Raw genomic sequence first — 21,744 nt, 5'->3', positions numbered from 1 at the left:
TGAAAAGTACATATCCTAAGTTAATAAAATATATAACTTTATTTATATTGTGCTGTGTATCATTTGAAAAATATATATCTTAAGTTAATAAAATGTATAACTTTATTTATATGTATTGAACTATATATGAATTTAAAAATCGAGTTTCCGATATCATGGAAAATAAAAAAATTTGAATAATATTTTTGGTAAATCTTTACTGTAACGGACATCTCGACGATGACCTTGACCTTGACATGTTGTAGAGGGTACATTCTTAAATAACGCATGCTTTGAATTTTGCGGCGGTCTCGTTTGATTCCTGAGATATGCAACTTTGAAATATTATAATTTTCGGTAAATATTCACATAAGGTCAGCCTTTTCAGAAGTCAATGACCTTGACATATATTGTCAAGGTAACTGTCCTGAGTAACGTTCAAAAGGTTTTAGCCGTCACTTGTTGTTTGTTAGAAAGTTATAAACAAAAAAATGTTTTATTTAAAAATGCCATAATTATTGTATTTGTTGCTTTATATATATATATCTTGATATATATTTTAAATATTTTCATAATACACACACGCACGGGGAGGTGCAAGGCCCCCCTCCCATACTCGCCCTGTTCACCATGCTTCGCACGTACATTACAAGACAAGGCAAAGTTCACATGGGGTTTGCAACTTTCCACGCAAAGCGAGGTGGACGGAGTGGGTACGGGACAGGGAGGCCGAAGGCCCCCTTTGCACCCCCGCCGTGTGTGTGTATGTGTGTGTGTGTTATGAAAATATTGAAAATATATATCATTAATGAAAATTAATATCAAGTGGTTCATTCGACAGAAAATCGCATGTAAAAAAAGTGAAAAAACTAAAATAATAGTAATAAAATCAAAGTCGCATATCTTAGGAACCAAACAAGACCGCCACAAAATTCGAAGCATATGTTACTTAGGAGTGGACCCTCTACAACATATGTCAAGGTCAAGGTCATCGGCGAGGTCCGTTAAAGTAAAGGTTTACCTTAGTCTCAGAAAGACCTTAGTCTCCGCGATGAGAGAATCCGGTCTGGCATCGGCCCGCTCGCGGGTTAATTTGAATTAAATGAACGGATTAAACGAACGATAACGATTATTTATTCTTCTCCTCTGGCGAAACAAAACAACGGTTAGTGTGACCGTATAATCGAAGGTGCGGTTACAAGAGATGATGATGTAAAACCTGTTTTTAAAAAATTCATTCAATTTTCTCGAAGTATCACATTATATCATATTGAAAGAAATGTATTGTAGTAGGTAGAAGCTATTTTGATTAAGAAAATATGTCTTAAGTTTGTAATATACACGTGAATTAAAAAATCAAAACGACCATTTCATCTGCAACAACCTAGTAATTATTAAATAAATTTAAAATAATTATTTAATGAATAATTTGTTAAAAAATAATAGCCGCACTCAACACGTTGAAGCCAGCGGACATTGCTGTAGTAAAAACTATGAAAAGTCCCCCGGAAGTCATCAAATTGGTAATGGCTGCTGTATGTGTGATGATGAATGTAGCACCGATTAAAATTGATGATCCAACCACTGGTGGCAAAATTCTTGATTATTGGGGGCCTAGTAAAAGATTACTGGGTGACATTAAGTTTTTGGATTCTCTGCGACAATACGACAAAGATAACATTCCAGAACATGTGATACAGGTATGCACATTAAATCAAACACAAATAATGTAACTTTTTTAACCCTATTCTTAAGAAAGACAGTGCGTTAAGGAAATGCCGGAGTAATGGTCGAACTCTGATGGGTAAGTGTCCTCATTTTAACCTAACTAAAAGCACAGTAAATTATCAATGTTTATAATTACATTATCAATTTTATCTACAGTAAATGCTTAGGGACATGTGTATTTTAGAAAAGTAATAAAATAAAAGTTTTTTGCATTGTATTAAATATATTAAAACAAAAAAATATCTTGTATTTATGTTTATATATATATGTACAGGGTATCCGGTAATAACCGCCTCACCGCTCATATATAGGTAGAGCAGGTCAAACTGAAGGCGCTCATTGAATGATAGGAGGAGCGGTCTACGACTGGAAATGAATGCGTATGAGTAGCGCGCCTAGTAACCGCGTAGCGGTGGGACGGCCTTCTCGCCGCGCGCGCTTTACTCGCGTGGATTCGCCGATCTTTTTTAATTAATTTCTCGATAATTATTTCGAAAATCGAAAAATGGTAGAGGACTTTTCTACTCAGTTTGACCTGCTCTACCTGTATATGAGTGGTGAGGCGGTTATTACCGGACACCCTGTATATATTAAACGGTATATACATATACAATATTAAAAGTTGTATTGAATTAGAAACAAATTAAAAGAACATCATAATTAACTAATAAATATAAAAGAATTGAGAATTGTACAATTAATACGTTATTATAATGCATTAGGAGATCAAAAGAACATACATGACAAATAAGAATTTTGAACCAAAAATCGTGGCGCGTGCTTCTCAAGCTGCTGAAGGTCTATGCAAATGGATACGCGCAATGGTATTATATGACGAAGTGGCAAAAATAGTTGCGCCGAAAAAAATCAAACTCGCTGTCGCCGAACGCGATTATGAGAACACCCTGACATTCTTACACGAAAGACGACAGATGTTAGCTGAATTAAATAAGAAGTTAGACATTCTACGCGAAAACCTGCATGAAACAATGACAAAAAAGATTCATCTGGAAAACGAGGTTAGAATTTTTTTTATTTCATCTCTCTTTCTCTCTTGTTTTCTTTTGTACACCCTACTTATATTCTCTCTCTTTTCTCATTCTTTCTTTTTTATCTTTCTCATTTTCTCTCTTTTTTTGATATGTAATTATTAAATACAGAAAATTACTAACAAATAAATGTATGCGTACAATTTTCAATAACAAATATATTAAAATAAAAATAATTTTGACTTTTAATTAAAAATACTTGAGAAAATAAAAATATTTAGTTAAATAATTTCTTTGAATATAATTAAGTTGAACCTTTTTATCCTTGTTTTAAAAATAAATTTTTTTATTTCGAATTTGTATTTATTATACTTATGTTATACTTTATATTTATTATACTTACGTTAAAAAAAATAACATTAATTTTTTAATGTAAAAATTATTTTTTTATCTAAGAATTGTTTTTTAAGGACAAAATTTTTTCCAAAAAATTTTATTCTATTTTGTTGATTTTTGTTATCTTATTATGTAAAATTATTATTTTTCATTGTTCTACTATATGTATAATAGAATATATATTTTATTTTAATGTATTACAGACATATACTAATTATAGCTTACAATAGGTAACGAGTTGTAGAAATAAACTGATTCGTGCGGAAAAGCTAATCAGCGGATTAGGCGGAGAAAAGGATCGCTGGACTGTAGTTGCTGAGAAACTGCAAATGTCGTTCGAGGCGTTGCCTGGTGATATTTTAATATCTTGCGGTGTGATTGCTTATCTAGGACCTTTCACAGCCATCTTTCGCGCTGAGAGTTTGGAAAAATGGCGAATGCACGTAATGAATTCGAGTATACCTTGCTCACGAGAGTATAACTTTGTCGAAGTATTGGGCTCGGAGATCAAGATTAATTCTTGGAACATATTCGGTTTGCCACGAGATGCCTTCTCCATTGAAAATGCCATTATAATGGATAACTCAAACAGATGGAGCCTGTTTATTGATCCACAGGGTCAAACCAATAAATGGATCCGCAATATGGAAAAACCGAACGAGCTCGAAATCGTAAAATTGAGCGACCCCAATTATATGGATGTTATCGAGCGGGCAATCGAACATGGTATTTATACATATACAGTTGGAAAATTGTGTTTTCTCGTTAAAAATTTTGCTGATTAAAATTTAACATATTTACTTGTTAATTTAATATATTGCTATTAATTCAAGTCAAGTGTTAAATTATTAAAACAACTGAAAAAGAGTTAAAGCTAACACAATATGCACGTATTTTTAATTTTACATAAAAATACGTTCCATACTGTTAGCAATAGACTTAGCTATTAAAATTTAAAGAAAAAAACCATTATTTCTCAATATGATCTTGACATGTCTAGATTATCACAATTTGAGATGAACGGATTAAAGTACAACAATAAATATTTAAAGAAAAAATATATATATATTCAAATTTTCGTGGCCTATCAGCTAGACGCGAGAATATAAAATGATATTGCGTCGGTTTAATAGAAAATTAAGTTTTCTATAAAACTTAATTTTCTGTACATACAGGTCATGACCCATTTTAATCTATCACCCCTTATAATTTTGTAGGAAGCGATTATAGCGAAAAATGTTTTATACAAAAGTTTTAGGGCTTTTAATGACGCATTACATAATATAATTAATATGACCTTAAGTAGCATTGTCAAGGTGAGATCAAGGTCATCTTCAATTTTTTAAGCGGAACTTTTTACTTTTTATTGCATATTCTTGTAGTTTATCTCGAGGGCTTTCCAAAACACTATAATTAAGAATTTTTTCGTTAGATATTTTTCGAATTATAAAGCTTGAAAGTTACAATATTTTGACATAAAATACAAAATATCTTGAAAATATCTAAAACATTCAGTTTTCAGTAATCTTACCTTAATACTTATGCACAGAATAATGAGACGAATCAATTGGTGTAAAGAAACTAGAACATAGCTGTCTTAAGAAATTAAATATAAATTTGCAACAAGCAGCTACATATTTTTAGCAGGGAGTATTTTTTCTCTAATACTATTCTTTTAATATTAAATTTTTAAATCTAATTCCAAGAATTCAATGTTATTTTGTCGTTTATTCTGCATTTTTTTATTTTGTTTTTTCATTAAAAATTTTTTCATTACATTTAATGTTAAGTAGTAGAGATGAATAGCTCAGGAGAGTGAAAAATGATATTTTTGTATGAATTCGAATTCAAAATACCATATAATTATTATTAATTTTATTATTAATGTAATGTTAAATACAGATACAGACTGCTTAACTGTTATATTACATTGTCGCGAGTTGACAATTTGAAATGTTTGACATGATTTGTTTTCCTATTATTTTGTTAGGTAAACCAGTTCTAATCGAAAATGTTTTCGAGCAACTGGATGCTGCGCTGGATCCTGTACTGATGCGAAAGACGTATAAATCTGGCGGAATCTTGTATATTGCTTTTGGCGAGAAGAGTATTGAATATAACCCATGCTTCAAATTATATATCACGACTAAACTTCGTAATCCTCACTATTCACCTGAAGTCTTTAATAAGATAACACTAATTAATAGTGCCTTGACGTTGGAAGCATTGGAAGATCAATTGTTAGGTATTGTAGTTGCCAAAGAACAACCGGATCTACAAGAAAAACGCGAATATTTGATTATACAAAGCGCCTTAAACAGCAAAACTCTGAAAGAGGTGGAGGACAATATTTTGCAAATACTGTCGGCCACCGGCATTAGCATACTTGAAGACGAGAAGGCTACCGAGATTTTAGATTCATCAAAAATTCTATCAACCGATATTAAGCGAAAGCAAGTGGCTGCAAAAAAGACAGCAATACAGATTGAAGAATTCCGACAAAATTATCAGCCTATCGCCAAATACAGCGCGACACTTTATTATTCTATAGTCGATTTGTCCAACATTAATCCGATGTATCAATATTCATTATCATGGTTTATTAACTTATATGTCGTGTCCATTGATACGGCCAACAAAAGCAAGAATCTAGAAAGAAGGCTCGACTTTTTGCGTAAAACGTTCACATACAATCTCTACCAAAACATATGCAGATCATTATTTGATAAGAACAAGGTAAAAAACCGTAATTATATCATTAGAGTATAGTATAAAGTTAAGTTAGAAAATAAAAAATCAATAATAATTTTATTGTATAAATTATAATATATAATTTAATTACAACACATTTCGTAAAGCCATTAATTGTATTTTCCTCTAGTATACTGATTTGTTACATTTATAATGCTATTTAAATTTTTCATTACAATAAAAATGCCGTCTTTGATTGAAAATTTATGTCTGATCGTTTTTCTTTCTCAATTAAGAAATTTATTTCTAAATTCACACATGTGCTTAATCATAAAAAATTGTCTAGTTGATTTTAATGCTAATTATTCTCATTAAACTTATAACTATGTAGATTCTTTTGTCACTTGAATTTTGGTAGAAAGAGAAAAATTAGTAAAGAATAAACGTGTGTGTTTGTGTATATATTGTGTATATGTTGTAGGTTGTAGGCAAATGGTTCTTTTAGGAAAATAGCTTTTGACTAGGCAAATGCTATCTGGCTAGTCAAATGGCTTTCATTCGTTTATTTATGTTTAAATGCTCTTTTTCTAGGCAAACAGCATTCTGTCTGAACACTATTTAGGAAAATAGAAATAAAAATTATTTTGTAAAGCAAAAATAGTGGATATTTAAAAATAAAAATTTAGTATGTTTAAAAATATACTACTTTGATATTTTTTACTAATTTTTAACACTACACTAATAAAACAGTCTTGTTTTAAAATACATAATATATATTATATAAAAAATAAAAAACCTCACAATACAAATTAATAACAAATTTAAAAAGCGGGTGACAATTCATGATAAATATGTTTTATTGCAAAAATTTTCTCTTTATGTTTTTTTAAATTAAGATTTTTTGTTTCATCAGTTAACTGATTAGAAAAAATAATGCCTTTAGAAAATACAGAATGTTGACATTTCTTAAAATATCTATGTTTCAAAACATTACAGAGCAATAAATACTTTACTAGCGACTGAATTGATTAGGCTCATACATATCATTTGTCCCCATAGCTCACATTGATAATAATATCTATAGCATGTTTCTATAAACTTGCAAATTCTGAATTGATTTTTAGTATATTTCAGTTACTTATCTTATTAATCCTATTTAACCGAAATACTCGAATCTTTCCACTATTTTTGCTTTACAAAATAATCTTTATTTCTATTTTCCTAAATAGTGTTCAGACAAATGCTGTTTGCCTAGCAAAATAGCATTTCAACGCAAATAAACGAATAAATGCCATTTGACCAGCCAGATAGCATTTGCCTAGTCAAAACCTATTTTCCTAAATTAACCATTTACCTACGACATATATATATATATGTATACACACATATTTTAAAAGCAAGCGATAATAAAAAAAACAAAATAGTACTGGAAATATTAAAATTATGCCATTAGCCATTAAGAGTATAACTTTTATATTTTAATTTTAAATTAATAATTTTAAATAATTTAAAGATATATATACTCGGTAAAATAAAAATTACCTTATTATTAAAGTTATTATTAAAGTTAAAAAAAATTATTTGTTATAAAACTACCTGCAACATTCATTGTTTAACAGATTTTGTATTCATTTATTCTATACACGACGATTCTCTTGGCTTCGGGTGAGATCACTGAAGAGGAGATGTCATTCTTTATTTCTGGCGGCTTCGCTCTAAGTGAACCAGTGGCAAAGAATCCCGCCGTTGATTGGCTTCCTGAGAAATCCTGGAATGAAATATCCAAAATTTCCATCGTTCTACCAACTTTTGCCGACTTTACACGAAGTTTCCAAGAAAATCTGTTATCCTGGAAAGAATATTACGATATATTAGATCCAGTTGATTTATTTCTACCGCAGCCTTGGGGAACAATATTAACGCCCTTCCAAAAATTAATTGTCGTAAGAATGATACGACCGGATACACTACCGATAATGGTATTATAGCAATAATTATGTGTAAATAGAATGTTTTAATATTATATAATTGAATATCCTTTTATATAAATATATATATAATATTATATTATATTATTTAGGTATAGTAGATAATATTTAGATTAGAATTTGGAAAATATTTTACTTCAGCGAAAATGTCATGATAGTAATTTATCGTATCTTTTATTTAATATTAATTCTTTATATAAATATATATATATATATGGGAGCGTGTGTGCGTGCGTGCGTGCGTGTAAGAGAGAGAGAGAAAGAGAGAGAGAGAGAGAGAGAGAGAGAGAGAGAGAGAGAGAGAGAGAGAGAGAGAGAGAGAGAGAGAGAGAGAGAGAGAGAGAGAGAGAGAGAGAGAGAGAGAGAGAGAGGGAGGGAGAGAGAGGGGGAGAGGGGGAGGGATGGAGGGAGGGGAGGGAGGGGGAGAGGGAAGGGAGGGAGGGAGGGAGGGAGGGAGGGGAGAGAGAGAGAGAGAGAGAGAGAGAGAGAGAGAGAGAGAGAGAGAGAGAGAGAGAGAGAGAGAGAGAGAGAGAGAGAGAGAGAGCATTCACGATATATAATTATATATATTTTTTAATTTGTAATTTATAATTAAATTCTAAATTTAAATTTTTGTTAATACTTTTTAAAAAATGTAAGAGAGAGAATTTATTTAAAATTTCTTTTAACAAAAATACGTATATGAACATTATAAATTTTATATTATATGTATATATAATAAAATCAAAATTAATAAAGCTTTCAACTCCAAATTTGTGAAAACGGGAAAAACAGCTTAAACAGATTTAAACAGCCAAGAGTAAGAAATAAGAGAACAAATAAAAATATAAGATTTTTTTATGAAAAGAAAGAAAATTATTTATTATAATATATACAAACGTTTTATTGTCAGTAGTGTTATAGTGGGGATTCTAAGCCATGGGGCTCTGAGGGGGGTGCGGGGGCGGGGGTATCTGGGAGGCGCGAGGGATCTGCTGTTACGGAAAGGGGGGTGGGGGGGTGAAGGGTCCTACACACGTTCGAAAGTAGATGTTTATCTTTGCGGTTGATTTTATAGCCGGGGGTATTTTAGAAGTCATAAAACTGTTTTTTTCTAATTTTATGATCATTTTATGGTCATTATATCATTAAGATTTTAAGCGCCGATGTTCGGCAGCTTTGCACCCTCGCGGAAAATCTCCCATAAAACTGGAGCGAAACATCTTCCATAATTTTTACGGAAAGAACTACAACTGCAAGGTGTTTATCTTTGTGGTTGATTTATAGCCGGGGGGCATTTTAGAAGCCACAAAACTGTTTTTTCTTTTTTTCTAATTTTTATGATCATTTTATGACCATTAGAATATTATGGAAAAAGAGATTTTAAGCGCTGGCGTTCGGCAGCTTTGTACCCTCGCGGAAAATCTCCCATAAAACTGGAGCGAAACATCTTCCATAATTTTTAAGGAAAGAACTGCAACTGCAAGGTGTTTATCTTTGTGGTTGATTTATAGCCGGGGGACATTTTAGAAGCCATAAAAGTCGTGGGAAAACAATAGAAATTTTTGGCCGACGCTGCGACGAACATGTCGGAACGTTTTTATAGATGCAAAAGCGTTGACGTTCGGTAGGATGTGTTAAGACGGCATTAGGCGAAATATAAGAAGAATGAGAGCCCCGTCAAACCATAGTACGATTTGAAAGGCATAGAGAAAGCTGTGGAAAAAAAAAATTTGAGTGGTTACTGTCAGGTATTAGAATTGTTAGTGACACAATAGTGAATAAATGGAAAATATTAATTTCGAAGCGATAATAGACGAGTCGTCAAACGAAGAGCATGCGTTGTCGGACGATAGTAATTATATTAGTGATTGCAGTAATACTGATTTTGACAACAACGTAGTAGAAAATGAACAACTCCGTGCGCAAAATCAACGTAAGATTTGCGCCATACACGCAAAGTTACATCGCCCGATGAGGTGGATATGCGACGGTGCAGCAGCTGACAAATTTTATTACATATAATAATGTCGCGTAATATGTGTTATGTTTGCACACAAAAATAGAGAGAAATAATGGAAAACGTGCAGCAGAAAGAATGCGACTTGTTGGAGCGTTCCCACCAAGTCATCACATTAGGTGAATATTTTGGATGGCTGCAGCATTGCGAGGAGTTTGTCGAAGAGCTTGAAGAACGCAGCCGTGTCAAGCGTCCGCGACTCTCAATCGGAAATAGACAATCTTTGGTGACAAGAATTGCGCGACTCGAGGGTGCAAAAACTCGATTGCAGAGACAGTTTATACCCAGTGGTGGTGATTATAGTAGTGAAAATAACGCGGAGAGACTCATATGGTGAGAAATTGATACGGCGTTTGAGAGCCGCATCTTGACTGGTGCGGTTATAAATTATAATCACATCGAACCTCGTCAATTTTTGGAAGATGCGAGTGACATTGTGTTCGAGCACGTGCGAGACGTTATGCAAAAACATAACGGTGTGAAAATGAATACAGTGTTTAACGGCGAGTTTGTGGCGGGCGATAAGCATGCCAATAAATCAATCAATACGAGAAACTGTGAACTCTTATATACATCCGATTTACGCAAGTGGTATGAGCGGCGAGTCGTCGAGCCAATCCTTGCATCACTCGAAGAATTTCAGGAACGCGATAGCGGATGGGCATTATCGCGTATACTAAATTTGACTGTAAATATAAATAAATATAATCCTATGCGCGCCGGATGTTACGTGCAATTATCGCGAAAGATAATAATGAAACGAGCATTGGTTAATGTGCAATCTAAAGACAATGCATGTTTTGCGTGGGCGATAGTGGCTGCTCTGTATCCAGCTGAAAGATGCACACGCCGACAATCATCGTACCCGCATTATACAACAGTACTGAATCTCCAAGATATTGAGTTTCCAGTCACTCTTAATCAAATTAAAAAATTTGAAATTTATAATGGCATTTCAATGAACGTGTACAGTTTTGAAAACGAAAACATTGTCCTTATTCACCTTATGGAGCAAAAGAGAGGCAAGCAGCGTCAACTTGCTCTACGTGCAAGATGCGCAAGATATCGGACATTTTGCATTTATCAAGAATCTATCTAGACTTGTTAGTATGCAACTCAGCAAACACAAGACTAAAAAATATATCTGCGATCGGTATGTATATTTAATAAAACTGTCTAAAAATATTTAAAACAAGGATATAAAAATTTTAACTTTTATTTTACAGATGCATGCACTATTTTCACTCGGTCGAGAAATTGCAATCACATACAGTAGACTGTGGAAAGATGAACGACTGCGCTATCCGGTTACCGAGCGATAAGGATAAGTGGCTCGCATTCACCAACTACAACAGAAAGGAGCGACTACCTTTCGTCGTGTACGTCGACCTGGAGTGCGTTTTGGTGAAAAAAGAAGAAAATTTTTATCAACATCACCAAGTATTTAATATGGCTTATTATGTACATTGCTCGATAATTCGTTATCCGCGTATCATTCTCGTCGCGAAGCCAATTACGTTGCATGGTTCACCGACGAACTTAAAAATTTGGCGCAACGTGTAGAAAATATTTTAACCACCAATGTCCCCATGGTAAATTTAACGCAAAATGAATGGAAAGAATTTCGAAATGCGACTCAGTGTCATATATGTGAGAAACCATTCGTAGAAGATGATACGCGCGTACGCGATCATTGTCATTTGACCGGGCGGTACACAGGTCCCGCGCATTCAAATTGCAATCTAAATTACAAAGAATCTTTTTGCATTCCAATAGTATTTCACAATTTATCTGGTTATGATTCTCACTTTATAATCGAGGAAATAGCCACAGCGTTCGAAGAGGGAATCGATTTACTTCCGATAACAAAAGAAAAATATATTTCATTTACAAAACATGTTAAAGGTACGAAAGACAAACCGGGAAATCACATTAAATTACGTTTCATAGATTTATATAAATTTCTCACAAGTCTCGACAAATTGGCGTCTTTTCTGAGCAAGGATAAACTCAAAATTTTACAATCGGAATATAAAAATTTATCCGCCGAAGATTTCAATTTATTAACAAGAAAAGGTGTCTTCCCGTACGAGTACATTGACTGCGTAGATAAATTGCAAGATGCGTGTTTACCATCACGAGAATCATTTTACAGTTCCTTGACAGGTAACACAGTATCTGAGAGCGATTACGCGCACGCTGAGACTGTGTGGAAGCGATTCTCCATTCGAACGCTAGGCGAATATAGCGATCTGTACTTAAAAATCGATGTTTTGTTATTAGCAGACATTTTTGAAAATTTCCGAGAGAGTTGTATCAAGAGTTATGGGCTCGACCTCGCGTATTACTATACTCTTCCCAGTTACACGTGGGACGCCATGTTAAAGTATACGAAAATTATATTTGAATTACTCATAGACATTGACATGGTTATGTTTATCGAACGAGGTATACGCGGTGGTCTGAGTCAATGTTCCAACAGGTACGCGCGTGCTAATAACAAATACATGCAGTCGTATGACTCATCAAAACCATCAACGTACTTGATGTATTTCGATGTTAATAATTTATACGGATGGGCAATGTGTCAACCATTGCCCTACGATTTTCAGTGGGTCGATAATGTTTCCAATTTTGATGTATCATCGATCGCGCTCGATTCGTCCACAGGCTACATCCTCGAAGTCGATCTTGAGTATCCGCAGCATCTTCACAATTCGCACACTGACTTACCGTTTTGTTCGACACGCGACAAACCACCCGGCAAGCGCGAGGGCAAGCTTCTCGCAACCGTATACGATAAAAAGCGTTACGTGATACACTACCGCAACCTGCAGCAATGTTCACGTCACGGTCTTCGTGTTACAAAAATTCATCGTATATTACAATTCACTCAATCTCCGTGGCTCCGTACTTATATAGAACTCAACACAAAATTTAGAACACTGGCAAAAAATTATTTTGAAAAAAATTTGTACAAACTAATGAATAATGCAGTGTTTGGCAAAACGATGGAAAATGTGCGCAATCGCGTAGATGTTAAACTTTTAACAAAATGGGACGGAAGGTACGGCGCAGAGACATTGATTGCAAAACCAAATTTTCATAGCAGAAGCATTTTTTCGGAAAATCTAATTGCTGTAGAATTACGTAAACTCGAGGTGAAATTCTACAAACCAATTTACGTAGGTATGTATATTCTCGATATATCCAAGACATATTTGTACGAATTTCACCACGATTATATGGTACCAATGTATCGGGAGAGATGCAAAGTCATGTACACTGATACGCGACATCAGCAGATTTGATACGAGCGACTATGCGATAGACAATGCGTACGGTATATCGCTCGTGAATAAAAAGGGTCTAATAAAGGATGAAAACAACGGTACCATAATGACCGAATTTGTCGGGCTTAGAGCAAAAATGTATGCGTTGCGCGTGGATGGTAAGAAGGATACGAAAAAGATAAAAGGCGTCAAGAGTAACGTTGTTGCGAGAACGATAACGTTTGACGATTACACGCGGTGTTTGAACGAAGAGATTGAAATAACGCGTAGTCAATCGTGTATAAAAATTACACAAGGTATACACCATTCGCGAAACAAAAATTGCTCTAAGTCCGTACGACGACAAGCGGTATATCGTACCTACAACTACTGATACGTTACCGTGGGAACATTATAAGATATCTTTATAAAATATAATGTGTGTGTGATTTTTTTCTTGTATATTTCATATTTTATATATTGTAATGACTATTGGAAAGGATATATTAATAAAGATTTTGTATATTTCAAATATTTCATATATTTTTATATTGAATACATTGTATTTCTTATAAAATTAAATTACATGATCCTTATGTACCCAAGAATTGTGCGAGTTATCAAATCCCAGCCATTTCACGTAAACCTCGTCACCCCTCTTGCGCAGTACTTTCTCCACGAGATACACATCTGGATAATTCGCGCGATACAACTCGTGCTCGTAAAACGCTCCAGCGATAGATTTTTTGCGATAATCCTCGAGTAGATATGTTACGGGATTAGTATGTTGCACTTTAACAATCTTAAACACCTCGGTTATCCAATTTGACGTGTAACCCTTTTCGAAAAGTTTTTTGTATTTGCTAACGCGTACCAGGTCACCTACTTTAAACTTTGCAGGAGCAGTAATTTTTATACTGTTGTATACCGTATTTAAAAGTCTATCAGCGATCGTGGGAGTAACATCAATAGGTCTCATATTGATAGTGCGATGTTTTCGCGCGTTATATTCTGCAACGAGTCGGGATAGCGCGTCGATCTACTTGTAAGTTCCGTTCAGCGTAAACATCTTCCACATGTCGTTCTTCAGCGTGCGATTGAATCGCTCGACGACAGACGCCTTCAATACCGATCATGTGGAATAGTGATTAATGTTATGTTTCCGTACAAGCCGTTGCACATCGGTATTGTAAAATTCCTTCCCGTTATCAGTTTGTATGTTTTTCGGGCATCTCTTGCTATCTCGAATTATTTTGGCGATTGCATCAACCGTCTCCCTTCCATCTTTACTCTTGAGTAGTACAGCCCATGCATACTTGCTCAACACATCGATGACGGTGAGTATGTAGTGGTAACCTTTGTTGAAACGAGAATACGGACACATCTCGACGATGTCGGCTTGCCACAGATCATCATATCCCCGCACTATGACGTGTCTTCAGGGAAAATTTTTTCTCGCCGGCGCGTGCAGTTCGTTCACCAACTGTCGTCTCTCCAAACTATGTTGATTCTTTGCTTTGTCAGTTTTTCTCGATGCCCGTTTGTTGTTCGCTTTTTTTTCACTCATTTTCGTTTATCGCCTTTAATTACCGTTCTTGACCTGTTCTGACCTGTTCTAACCTGTTCTTGACTTGTTCTAACCTGTTTTTGACCTGTTTTTGACCTGTTCTATCGCGTTCTTGACCTGTTTTGACCTGTTCTTGACCTTTTCTGACCTGTTCTTGACCTGTTCGTAGCCGTTCTTGACCTGTTCTTGCGTTGTTCACCGCCGTTCTTCACCCATTCGAAAATCGTTCTTGACCCGTTCGCAGCCTTTTTCGCAGTCGTTTTTGACTCGTTCGTAGCCGCTTCTGACCCGTTCGTAGCCTCGTTCACAGACGTCTTTTGACCGATCGTAGGAGTTCTTGAGTTGTTTGTAACCTTGAGTGTAGCCGTTAAGAACGTGTTCGTAGCCTCGTTCGCAGCCCTGCTTGAGATGCTGATAGCCTCGTTCGAAGCTGTTGCAGCTGTTACTGCTGCTGCTGCTAGGTCCTTTACTGCCACTGCCACTACCACTCATTATAGTTAGATAACAGTTCGATAATTGTTCGCAGCCGTTCAATAATCCTTCGTAACTGTTCGATAACCGTTTGATAGCCGTTCCTAACTCGTTCATTGATGCTCATTTAGGTTGATAGCTGTTTCTGAGTTAGCGTTAGCCAGGCGTTGAAGTTCGTTTAGCACTCTGTATTGCTCGCACGTCCTTCTCAAGCGAAATCAGCTTCTCGTCTGATTCTTTCTGTTGATTCATTAATCTTTTAACGCAAGACTCCACGTACAGTTTGTTGACGGCATCGGTGTCAGCCTCTGGTTGCGCTACACGACGAATCTTACGTGATCTTGCATGGAAGTCTGTAACGACGCGACACAAAGCGTTTTCGTGCACATAACTTTTTACCAATCTATTCCAAGAACCATTTGTGCCGGTTGCATCATTTCTTGGATCGAATAATCCAAATTTGTTGATAGGCATTTTTTTTCTGATGCTTTGTAAAGTGTCACGCAACGCTGATCGACTGATTAGTTTGAGAGTTTTGTCGAGACACCATTTAATTTATAATAATTCCTGCTTCACGAAATTCCTCGATGATCGACTGGATCTCGTTGTCGTGAGCGTTGTGACCAGCTTGGCGCGAAGCGTTGAGCAATCGTAGCCGATCTACTAGTTCGTTGGGATCGTCCCAGTGCACGTAATCAATCATATTGTTGGTTAGCGTCATAGCGCGAAGCATAGATATCTCCCCTCCAGATTTTGTATTTTTCGATTCAAGCAACATCAACGGTGCAATTATACTTGTACAATTGTTGCAATTAGTTTGTACTTGTACCCCCTGTTACCCTTCAAATGGCCCTGCGCATCATAATCGCGCCTATGCGCGTTCGTCACCAATAATATGCTCTTGTATTTTTCCCCCCTCGTGTAAAGTTCGTCATCGGGAATTCTCTTGAAGATCAACTCGTACAATCCTGGCGTTCCAATGTACCGCACATCATCTATGATAATAGAGTCATCTTTGTTGATGTTGAATCGTTTGTTGTCGAGTCGCATTTCATTCTTTCTGTCAAAATAGACTCCATACACATGATCAATCTCGTGATTTTTGTCGCCACTGAGCAAAACGCCTATGTACTTTTGCCCAAGTGGTCCAAAGTACTCCCGCAATGTTTCTTGACTTTCCGGCGTTTGTAACTTGTTTCGAACAAACGATGATTCAAACATGTTGCCCGAGGTTTCGAAAACATCTTCGTTTACGCTTGTTGGTGCGGTTAACGGCGTAGAGGCTATCGATGGTTCATACAGTAAAACGTCCGATCGTTTCCTTTTTTTCGGTGTCGCATCTTCCTCTTCCTCTTCTTCTACCTCCTCATCTTTAGCCTCTTCGTTCTCATCCTTCTTGTATCGCTTGATGGGTAAGATTTTAATCTTTGCGCTACTCTCCGACTTATTTTTCACCGCGAACGAGTTGTCGACAATCTTTTGCAGCGGCTCGATAATAGGTTTAAAATGGGTCTTGACCGCGATATCGTCATCGATGTTACCGGTCTTCAAAGCGCGATGTTTCTTGCGGATCGATTCGCACGTTTTCGCAATCTCCTTCGCCATCTTTTCACGCTCGTGAATATTATCACTCCCAGCCATATCGATAGAGAGTGTTGAACGCTCGCGTTTCACCCCTCACGACAGAATGTAGGCAACGACTAATCGTTTTGTGGTATCGCAAACACGTTAAATCCGTTTCTGTATCGCCCGTTTGTAAGCAAGCTATCCTTGTCTATTACGAGAAATCCATACTTTTGCTGCCAACAAGTACGACATAACTCACTGAAATCCTCGTAAGACATGTCGGTATTCACGTGATCGTTGTACACGTGTTTCAAGTTGGTGCCATCCTGTTTAAACAAGATTAGCAGGTTCGCATTGTCGCGTAAAAGATGTTTCGGTATTCTCGCGTATATCTGGCAGAGATAGAAGCAGTTGACGTTCGAGTGGCGTCCCATTGAGAAATATTCTCTTATCGTATTTTGTTTGTCGCACGCCACGTCATCGAAAATGAAAATCGAGTTTGGACGTGCTTCGCTCGGTGGAATGATGTCACTGTTATTGGAGAATGTAAAATAGCCGATTTCATCGATCGACGTTAACAAATTCTTCAGATATCGATATTTTGGTTGTTGCAGTGACTTTGAATACACGTACACATTTTCAAAGCGGAAGCCGTGCGGGCTTTCTATCAAACTAATCAACACGTTAGTTTTACCGCAATTCGAAGGGCCGCAAACGATTGCGTGTACAGTATTCGGCAGCATCGTACCGTGCCTACGCATCTCCGCGTTGTCACCCATCGAGCGTAATCTGGCGTCGTAATTTGTCACGCGTATTGCGAAAGGTTGTCGCACGAATTTCATTTTCCCACTTCCGATTCGGATCGCACGCCTGTCTATTTATAGCTGCGCGAAACTACAAAGTGTTCAGTAACGAAAAAATGTTTGTCCTGCTATCAAGTCCTTACGATATTCTCGATTTGAGTGCCGAACAGCTACAGTTTGTATCTAAAGCAGTTTTATTGCGAATGTGTGGCAATCACGTTCACTACGTGTGGAACAAACTTCCGGAATACATAAAGGCGGATTCGGAGTTCAGACCTATCGTCACTGTTTCGAACGTTACAATCAACCGTGGCAACAAACGCACATTGACGGTCCAACGCCAATGATAAAAGATTGTCGTGAATGTCAACGCAAATAAGTAGAGGTCTATTAAATCGTGCGATAAACTTGTCGTGAATGTCACCGCAAATAGGCAGAGGTCTATTAAATCGTGCGATAAACGCGCTTGCTATCGAATTGCATATTGCATTCCTGGATACCAGTTTTGCAGTCCGGGCACGCGGCTAGAAAAACGATTGGCTAAAGGTGATCGAGGTATCAACCCATTGGACGCAGCGTGTCATGAACACAATATAGCGTACTTTCGGAGTAACGATCTTGCCGAAAGACACGCGGCGGATAGGATACTCGCCAAAAAGGCGCAAACTCGCATCACTGCGAAAGATTCGTCTCTCGGTGAGAGAGCCACAGCCACAGCTGTTTGGACAGCGATGAAAACCAAAACGAAGTTCGGTATGGGTCTAAAGACGAAAACGAAGAAAAAGACGGTGAAAAAATGAATACTTTCGGTAGCGAAACGCGGGGGTGTATTACCAATTCTACCAGTGTTGGGTGCTCTCGGATCTCTGATTGGTGGAGCGGCTGGTGTAGCAAAGATGGTAAACGACGGAAAAGCTACACAACGTCAGTTTCAAGAGATGCTACGTCATAATCGCGCCATGGAAGGTCGCGGATTGTATCTCGCGTCATACAAATACGGACGAGGAGTCTCAATGAAAAAGAAGAAAAAAAAAACGTCAAAGAGACGCTAAAAATGCCAGAGGGCGTAACTACCAACATACAATTGCTGCAACTAGCAAAACGTATGCACATTTTATATTTTAGAGGTGTTTTTATGCGTAACTCATTACCGATCGGTGGTATATATCGAAACGAGAGCGGCATCATAAATTTGGATAACGCTAAAGGCTCGGGTACTCACTGGGTAGCGTATGCAAAGAGGGGGAATCGAGCTATACATTTTGACAGTTTTGGCAATCTTCGACTGCCGAATGAATTGGTGCGATATTTAAATGTGACAAAAATAGAATATAATCACACATCCTATCAAACTTATAATCAAAGCATCTGCGGACAATTGTGCTTGCAGTTTCTCCGAACGGTCGATGCACGCGAATTTAAAGATATACATTGCGCTAACTTAGTATTCGTTGAACAGTTTGGTCAACATGTCTATGACATTCACGCTGACTGGAAAGAGCAGCGTTCTCGCCGCAAACTACTTTTCCAACGTAGATTTAAGCGACGGTGAATACGAGCTTGGTCTAGTGGATTTTGAAAGTTATCACACGATATCAAACGTGAATTCCTCGAATAATAAATTTTACTTTGGTAAAGACGATACGGAAATTACGATTCCCGAGGAATCGTACGAGCTGCAAGCGATACATGAATTTTTGAAACATACAATTTCACGAAAACGTTCGCAACACACAGTTCGTGATGGTGATAAAAAACACACTGACGACGACGCTGATTTTGAGGCTGGAGAATGGCCTATAGTGCTCCGCGCTAATTACAATACGATGAGGAGCGAGATCAAATGCGCCTACAGATTAAATTTTAGCAAGCCTAACAATATTGGATCGCTGCTAGGATTTTCGAACCGTATACTGCAGCCGCGAAAATGGTACGAGTTGGACGTGCCGATTAACATTATCAACGTGAACATTATCCGCGTCGAATGTAATGTGACCGCGGGTGCGTACAACAACGGCAAACTCGTTCATACGATACACGAATTTTCACCGAGGGTACTACCAGGATATAAGATATCGGAAACACCGGCGCACATCATTTACCTACCGATCATCGTAATGCGGTGCATTACGGATTTAACGTTACGTGTTGTCGACCAGGAAGGACGATTACTCAATTTTCGAGGAGAAGAGATCACCATTAGATTGCATGTACGGCGGCGGCAAAATTAGTATGTGATGCTCGTGTTGAACGGATCGAAAGACGTGAGAGACAACACAATCTTTACGACGCCAGCGACAACGACATTTGCTAATATCCAATCATCCGGCACTAAGAAAAAGAAATTGAACGCATCAAACGTTGCGTTTTTACAATCTTTGGGATTCGTGGTGCGAAACATTTGAACGATAACTGACATTCTCAACATCGCGGACGAGCCAATCTTTGACGATCGCATCATCAAGATTGAGACTCACTCCTATAACCCATTCGCCAACACAACGTTCGGACACAGTGATGAGATAAGAATACCCATACAACAGGATCTGTATACATTGCCGTACAAGAGTTTCTTATACATCGAGGGAGAATTAAAGATAAAGAAGCCAGCTGGCGGATCCAATGTGGTACTGCAAAATAATTGCGTTGCATTCATGTTTGACGAGATTCGATACGAACTCGATGGTGTGGAGATTGATCGGAATAGAAACGTGGGACTAACAAGTATGCTCAAAAACTATGTAACAATATCATCCGATAGAAGCGTGATTATGAGAAATGCTGGCTGAAGTGAGCCAACTATTGTGGATGGACACTTTAATTTTTGCGTACCGCTCTACATGTTATTGGGATTTTGCGAGGATTATAGACGCATAGTAATTAACGCTCGTCACGAGTTGATCTTAATACGATCGCGCAATGACAACAATTGTCTGCTTGGAGCTTCGACGCTGGAGCCTGTGATCAACATATTCAAGATACAATGGCGAATGCCACATGTGTTGTTGAGTGAAATTAAAAAGCTGTCTATGCTGCGCGCTCTGGAAAGCGGACGCTACCTCAGCATGGGTTTTCGCTCGTGGGATCTGTACGAGTTTCCGCTGTTGCAGCGTACAACCAAGCATTCGTGGGCCATTAAGACCGCAACTCAGCTGGAGAAACCACGATACGTTATCTTTGCTCTACAGACAGGCCGGAAGAATGTTATGTCCGAGGATGCGAGTAAATTCGACGACTGTAAATTAACAAACGTGAAACTCTATCTGAACTCGGAATGTTATCATGAATCTGGATTTCGATAAAAACAGATGGTCGATTCTGTACGATACGTACGCGCGGTTCTGCAAAAACTATTACGGATACGAGTACCTCGAACTGAGTGTCACCGTCTCACTGTTTCTACAGTACGGTCCGTTTGTGATCATCGATTGTTCAACCGTGGATGTGCGATTGGAATTTGAGTGTAAGGAGAATGTGTCTAATAATACGACTGCGTACTGTCTCATCATACACGATCGCGTGATCCAGTACAACCCGTTGACCAACGTTGTGCGCAAAATTACCTAAGTGTTTGCGACAATAATTTAGAGAAAGGGGAAGCAGGATATAAATCCGAGTGTTATGAGATGGTTGTCATTCTTCTTAACTGACGAAAAGAGATCTCATCATGTCTGTACCAACGTTTGTCGATCTGCAAGGATTTGTCGTTTCGAATAAATTCATCGCAAAGGAGGTGGCGGTGCTGAGAAGAGGAACTGTTCTCGCACACTACATTTTTCGGAGTCTTATACCATGGCATCTCCTTACAAAATCCGAAAAGTGTCAAGCTTCATGGTTGATGGCGAATCATCATGGACTACAATGGGAAGATGGAATCGTTGCGTACAGCATGGCGAAACGATTGATTACAACAGCTGTAGTTGAAGAAGAAGATGATAAAATGCAGTGTATCGTATACGTTAAAGGATGCCAGAAACGAGAATGGCTTGCTAATATGCTCGGCGACGATACGAGAGAAAATTTAATCATTGAGACCTTGGATGCTGATTACGACGATATCGAATCTCTAAATAATCTAGATGTTAAAAATACTATACGATGTGGAAAACATGTTAAGAATTGCGCATTACAAAATGTATTCAAAATATTTAACTGGTGGTCGCAACGCCAGAAAGAATTGCAAGATTTGGAAAAATAAAATATTTAAACATTAATATGTTTTATTTCTTATTCCCCCTTCTCATTCCCTCCCTCCCTCACGAGTCATTTAAGAATTCTTTTTATCCGAGTATCGT

General features: G+C 37.2%; 1 protein-coding gene and 1 pseudogene across 1 annotated transcript in view; both read left to right on the top strand.

The window, feature by feature from the left end:
• LOC140670391 (dynein axonemal heavy chain 7-like) overlaps positions 1–21,744 on the top strand; it is a 54,036-nt gene that overhangs the window by 24,776 nt on the left and 7,516 nt on the right. Inside the window, exons 6-10 of the mRNA XM_072900947.1 lie at positions 1,426–1,679; positions 2,430–2,726; positions 3,323–3,818; positions 5,083–5,828; positions 7,403–7,762. Coding sequence (XP_072757048.1) covers positions 1,426–1,679; positions 2,430–2,726; positions 3,323–3,818; positions 5,083–5,828; positions 7,403–7,762 — 2,153 coding nt within the window. The remainder of the gene's footprint in view (positions 1–1,425; positions 1,680–2,429; positions 2,727–3,322; positions 3,819–5,082; positions 5,829–7,402; positions 7,763–21,744) is intronic.
• Positions 10,860–13,228, top strand: LOC140670424 (uncharacterized; annotated as a pseudogene).

Source organism: Anoplolepis gracilipes, chromosome 10, assembly GCF_047496725.1.
Source record: "Anoplolepis gracilipes chromosome 10, ASM4749672v1, whole genome shotgun sequence".
In the NCBI taxonomy this organism is placed as follows: domain Eukaryota; kingdom Metazoa; phylum Arthropoda; class Insecta; order Hymenoptera; family Formicidae; genus Anoplolepis; species Anoplolepis gracilipes.
The sequence above is the reverse complement of the archived record's forward strand: the minus strand, read 5'-3'. Positions and strand labels throughout refer to the sequence as shown.